The sequence below is a fragment of the Xenopus laevis genome, chromosome 3L, assembly GCF_017654675.1.
Source record: "Xenopus laevis strain J_2021 chromosome 3L, Xenopus_laevis_v10.1, whole genome shotgun sequence".
In the NCBI taxonomy this organism is placed as follows: domain Eukaryota; kingdom Metazoa; phylum Chordata; class Amphibia; order Anura; family Pipidae; genus Xenopus; species Xenopus laevis.
This window is the reverse complement of record NC_054375.1, coordinates 109,352,900-109,359,188: the sequence shown is the minus strand read 5'-3', so window position 1 is coordinate 109,359,188 and position 6,289 is coordinate 109,352,900. Positions and strand designations below refer to the sequence as shown.

At 38.4% G+C, this 6,289-nt stretch overlaps 1 protein-coding gene across 3 annotated transcripts; it reads right to left on the bottom strand.

Annotated features, from left to right (window-relative positions):
• Positions 1 to 206: 206 nt before the first annotated feature.
• Positions 207 to 6,055, bottom strand: dut.L (deoxyuridine triphosphatase L homeolog). 3 transcript variants are annotated; one of them, XM_041584783.1, is made up of 7 exons: positions 5,770 to 6,055; positions 5,227 to 5,383; positions 4,830 to 4,921; positions 2,896 to 2,940; positions 2,394 to 2,468; positions 954 to 1,024; positions 207 to 647 (listed from the first exon to the last, which is right to left on the bottom strand). In XM_041584783.1, exons 1-7 carry the CDS (start codon positions 5,897 to 5,899, stop codon positions 591 to 593), a joined length of 627 nt encoding a protein of 208 aa, XP_041440717.1. In that variant the 5' UTR covers positions 5,900 to 6,055; the 3' UTR covers positions 207 to 590.
• Between the last annotated feature and the right edge of the window lie 234 nt (positions 6,056 to 6,289).

The following is a 6,289-nucleotide window of genomic DNA, read 5'->3' as shown; positions in this document are numbered from 1 at the left end:
ATATTAAGTAAAAGCACCCACTGTGGGCTAAAAAAAAACAAAAAAAAAAAAAAACCACACACAACATGCCAACTGAAGATGCCTTATTATTCGTAAGCTTTATAATGTTGTCTAATGCAGTTATGTTAAGCATTGTGACCCAAACCAAGAATATTTTGCTTAGGATAAAATTTTTAAAAAAAAAGGTGGCAGAACTGCTGTATTTATCAATTTAAAATTTTTTAATCTTAAGCCAAATAATGTATGCATTCAGAAGCTGTTTTCTCATGCGTTTTATTCTTTTTTTTTCTGGCAAAATGCTTCTTAGTTGTGTAAATGAGATTTCAAGCTTATAATGCAGTACTCAGTACATATTATAACATCTTTACAACCACTCTATCAGTCATAGTCAATGGGTATTTTACAGCAACATTTACAAAATCATTAAAAAAAAAAAATAATGATTTTCAAAAATTCATTCCATAAACATAGACAGACTAAGGCCTCCACTAAACAGTAACTGAATTCCAGTTCTATTAAATAGCACCTTAACTAGAAGCTAAACAGTGTATGATCCATAAGAGAACAAACTCCAAGGGCACAGAAATAATTTAATTCTGACCAGTAGAGCCAAATCCACCAGCACCACGATCTGTATCATCTAAAGCCTAAACAAAAAAAAAAAAAAAGGTTATTAATTAAAAAATAAAAGTGTTATTGCAAGGAAAGGGACTACATATATACACCAGAATTTTAATGAGTACATGTATTGAATGGGTCTTTTCATAATGTGGAATACTATGGCTACTAAAAATATTGAAACATTACAAAACCCAATACGATAGCTTTGTATGCTTTGTTAGTGCAGTGTTATTAGATGCAATTTTTTTTGTTCTTGTTTGCTGGATAACTAATGCTAAATCATTTTTTTTTCCTAAACCGCATACATATAAGGCAAAATAGAAATTACTTACTTTGACCTCTTCAAGTTCAGGGTATAGTATTCTCTCACATATCAACTGTGCCACTCTATCACCTTTTTTCACTAGAGAAGAAAAAATAAACTTACCCAAATTATACCTGAAACGTTTTTTTTTCCACTGTAGGAATATAAAGTAAAGAAGAACAACACAGAATGGACAGATAATGGATTCAGGATTGGGGAAAAAGAACAGTAATTGTGTACATCAAGTTCAGTTAGTGGAACCTTTTCATAAAATGATCTGGGTGAATGGCCAAATGTATCATCTTTGAATGCAGTCAACAAGACTGAGTAGCCTGAGCAAAGGAACAAGGCAGAAATAATAGAGTAATATCAAAATATACCCCTAACATGTGGCTTACAATTTCCTTATTCAAAAAGGAGGATGGAGGGGGAAGGACAGAGCTGTCCTGTACTTTAAAAGTCACGTGACTTTTAATGGGTTATTTATCAAAGGTCGAGTTTTTTTAGACCTCATATGAATATGTTTCTCGATTTAAAAAAGAAAAAAAAAAAAACCTCTAATAAATAGAGTTTGGGGTTTAATGAACCCAAAACTCAATTTGATCAAGCGAAAAAAACTAAAATCACTCGAATAGTTTGAGCGAAACCCTCCAAAAAACCGAACATCGTTAAGGCTATTAACATCTTCAAACGGTTTCGAGGGACCTCCACAGGTTTTTGATGGTGTATTTTTGGATTCAAGCTAATTTGAGTTTTTGTGTTTGTGTGCATTACAAAAAATAATGAGCTAGTAGTTTCTTCGCATTTAACCCTTATAGTCATGCAAACCAACTCCAGGCTTGATTTAAGCCTTTACAGGCCAATGTGACACATTATGGGCATTAAACTAAGCAAAACCCATAACATACACCCACCAAAAAAACTGCAATGTAAATGATATAGGTTAGCTTGAAATACATAGCCAAGCAACCCATTATTAGAATATGTGCTTAAGAGGATGTGAAAGCTGGTAACACACATGTAACTCACGCGCTCATCTGTACGCGGACATTTAATAAAATGTAACTCTTTAAAGGGGTGGTACAGCTTTAAGTCAACTTTTAGTAGGTTATAGAATGGCCACGTCTAAGCAACTTTACAATTGGTCTTCATTATTAATTTTTATCTTTTTTTTTTTTTTTTTTTTTAATTATGGTCTTCTTTTTGTAAACTTTCAAGCTTTGAAATGGGGGTCACTGACCCCATCTAAAAAACAAATGCTCTTTCAGGCTACACATTTATTGTTATTGCTACTTTTTATTACTGGTCTTTCTAATCAGGCCTCCCCTATTCATATTCAAATCAGTGTCACATGCACTGCCAAACTGGTTGATGATCAAACCATTTGTTTTTTATTTTAGTTTTGTGTAGAATGATCACTAGCCAATCTGCTTGAAAATATGCATTCATTTATATAAAATCTACATACCTTCAAAAGCATCTTTTCCAAAATTAAATAACACAACACCAACATTGCCTCTGTAGTCCTCATCAATGACGCCAGCTTCATGTGAAAAAAAAGCAAGCATTATGTAGAATTAACAGGTTAGTGCCAACCAAAAACATGTATTTACAGTAGTGGTGACACTGAATACAGCAGGACAGATGTAATGTATTTTAAGGATGCTTTTATTTTAAAATCGTCAATTGCGAATTTCAAAAATTACATATGATCTAAAGTTGACTTGTATTTTGTGTTATACAGAAACTAGGTAAAGAGAAATTAAAGGTAATAATCAACTAGCACACATCCCCAGAGCAACAGTGCATAAAGTTTTACTAGCAAAGTAATTTCTTAGGACAAAAGGGCACAAAATGTCTCCTGGTGCTCAAAGGCTAGAAGCAATAATACTGGAAGCAATTCAGGCTCACAACTAAAATGTTCCCTATTTTTCCATTAGGCTGTTGACAGGAATTGTGCACAAACATACCTCCAACGTCAATGAAATACTTGGCAGCTAATCCAGAACGTGGAGCTGGAAACAAAAGAATACAGTCAAGAGATGCAAATCTTTGTCTATATCACAATCCATGAAAGGTAAGGGTGCAATGATATTTTATACACTATGGGCCTATTTATCATGTTTAAGGTTGCCACCTTTTTGGTAAATCTTTACTGACGGGGGCAGGTCTGCTAGGGGGAGCATTGTGGCGTTAATTGGTGGTCTAGTGATGCGGTGGTCCTGGGGCGGAGCTGTGACATTGAGGGGCAGAGCAGATTAGTGGTGAGTGGAATAATGAGGGGGATTTGGTAAGTATCGTAGCTAGAAAGGGAAGAAAGGCTGGTAGGGCAGATCAGAGGCAGACCGGAGCAAATGGACTAGCGATTATAAATTTACTGGAAGCTACATTGCCGGTAAATACCGGCCAGGTGGCAACCATAATTATGCTGTGTAAAACATAGGAGACAAACATCACCAGTGAGGTTGTTCATAGCAACCAGATTTTTGCAGATGACTGTTGAGATCTAATTGCTGATATTTTGCTATGGTCATCACATTGCAATGTTTTACACAGCATGATAAATATACCCCTAATAATGTTACACTCCCTGTAACATTAGTGACATAACCTGCAAAAAAAGAAAAAGAAGCCATAATATGATTGTGGAACTCCCCAGTAACTTCTAATATCCTTAAAATACACAAAAGCCATGAATATCTTATAAATTATATCCTTATAAACGGTGAGCTCTGATGTCATCAGTTAAACCGTGAGTAGTGATGTCATTTCTGTCACATGACTCACTGAAACATGTGTATTATAATAAATAAAGTACCCCCAGTTGCAAAATATGAGGATATTAGAAGTTACCTCGGAGTTCCATGACACATAACTCACTGAAACGTGTGTATTATAATAAATAAAGTACCCACAGTTGCAAAATATGAGGCTATTAGAAGTTACCTTCGGAGTTCCATGACCTGTATAAAAATACTCGGCCTTGTGTTTTTATATGGTCATGAAACTCCTTGGTAACTTATATCCTTATAATTTACAAAAGGGGGTACTTTATTCACTATATATTTTACAATAGGCGGTGCACTATATAAAGACTATAAATTGACAATATCATATTTTACCTGGTTTATTTGACCATGACAAATAAGCAGCCATTACTGTGTTTGAGGAAAACAAAGGGTCTGGCCACATGGGCAGATTTGGGGAGATGAGTCGCCAGGCAACAAATCACCTCTTCTTTGCGGGAACTAATCTCCCCGATCTGCCTTCCGCCAGCTAAAATGTTATTTGCACTACATTTTCCGAAGTAGCCCGTAATTGCCTCACAAGGAAACTTTGGGCAACTTCGGAAAACAAAGCACTCCGTTTGCCTGCCACCAGGCGATTTAGATTTTAGGCGGCGGAAGGCAAATGGGGGAGATTGGTCGCCACCATCAAGAGGAGATTTGTCGTCTGGCGACTAATCTCTCCGAATCTGCCCGTGTGACCAGATCCTGAAGGTGCACATCAAGGAATGGGGCAGTGCAACTTGAAGAGAAGAATCTCGGTGTTAGTGGAAGCAGACGACAGTAGGCTTACAGAAGCGATTGTGATGTTATGTGACGACCAAGACCTCATCCATTTTGTAGGTGTCTGAAGACAAAGCGAACATGATACAGACCCAATTAAACATCACTATGGCCACATTGTAAATAGGCATGTACTGAATCCTTCTGCCCGGCAGAACCGAATTTGCATATGCAAATTAGGGGTGGGGAGGGAAATTGCGTGACTTTTTGTCACAAAATAAGTAAAAAATGTTTTCCCCCTTTCCACCACTAATCGGGATATGCAAATTAGGATTCGGTTCTGTGGAGTGTGTGCGTACAATCTCCCATTACGTATTTAATGACTAGCAACTTACCAACTCTTCCATAGCATCCTGGAGGTACACTAATCTGGATATCTGTTTTCACCACCATTTTCTCCAGAGCAGGAATAACATAATGGTATGCACTGGGAAAGAAAAACAAGAGCATAGGTTTATTAATCTTAGATGACAAGAAGATGCTGTAGAATGGAGTACGATCAGGCTAGAGTTAAAGGAACATTTAATCAAGCCCCTTGTGTCAGAGGCAGGAGGGATACAAACAGATACTTATTTTTAATTGTAATTACAAATATACATAAGACCATAGAAACAATTATAATGATATATCCTGGAATACTGCTTGGAAGTACATTTTCTATCACCATGCAATAAAATAAAACTGGGGTGGAGGAACCCTTTAAATGAGACGGATCTAGTTATAAGCACTTGCCTGTATAGGTCGTATCCCGCCGCCCGCGTTGACCCTCTAGTGGGCGCGTAGGCATTATCACTCAGTTTTGCAAACTTCAGCACGGGGGCCGAGGGATACGTCAGCTCATCTTTTGATCGCTTGGCTGGTGACGTGGTCACTGTAGTTGCCGGCATGACTAAAGGATAAGACTTCTGTCAGCAACCGACTATGATAAAAGAAAAGAAGCGCCAATTTAGTTAAATCTCGCGCCGAATATTGTGGGCGGGACAAGGAGAGGGTTTCTAACCAATGGGCTACCGCCCCCATTGTAACGTCCAAATGTGACAGGAAAATATTTCCAAGTGGGGGAATAAACAACAATGTAATATGTCCATTAATGACGGGCCGCGGGAAAATGCCTGAGTGTGGTGGTTGGGAGGGTGAGGAGTGCATTAGGCCGGAGGGAGGAGAAAGAATTAGGCATCTCTGGGACCTGTCAACAAAGCAATGTCTCATGACAGACACTCGGGAGGGAGATGTAAAGGCAATACACACGGATCCATTACATGTACAGCTCATTACCTTGCGTAGCAGGCGTGCGTGTGTGAGGAGGCGGCAGGCCTGGGCGCCACATAATTTTGCCGCTGAGTGCGCGTACACGGGTGCTGAGGCTGTTTCTGACGCAGCGGATGTTACTGTTCAGAGCGGCCATGGCTTGCTGATACCGCGCCTCATTGTCCTCTAGTGTTCGGCTGCAAAAAGCCTTAGAGGGGTGTTGATAACTCTAGTACAGCAGACATTTGCGCCCAACATTTTGGAAATAAAAAGAGGGACAGAAAAAGTTGGCACGTGTAGCGTGGCGATTTTTTTGGGCCACGCCCATTTTGTGACCACACCCCCTAATTACCATGTTCATTTCGCAGGGTATAAAAGAACATTTTTCTGTGGGGTTTCATTTTGCTAATGAAGGTGAATTGCCCTTTAAGCTGTGAGTCTTAACTTTTCCCAAGGGACCTGTTATATTGTTACAATTACTTATTTGCTTATCTAGATACATTTGAATTGTCACAAATGTATCTAATCTTCTGTTGTGGCTGTTCTG

Excerpts from the sequence above, each read along its gene's own strand:
- dut.L (XM_041584783.1), bottom strand. The coding sequence starts at position 5,899 with ATGGCCGCTCTGAACAGTAACATCCGCTGCGTCAGAAACAGCCTCAGC. Across the intron at positions 5,384-5,769 it reads ACGCACGCCTGCTACGCAAG|TCATGCCGGCAACTACAGTG; the intron begins GTAATGAGCTGT and ends CTTATCCTTTAG. Across the intron at positions 1,025-2,393 it reads TGGAAAAGATGCTTTTGAAG|TGAAAAAAGGTGATAGAGTG; the intron begins GTATGTAGATTT and ends TTTCTTCTCTAG.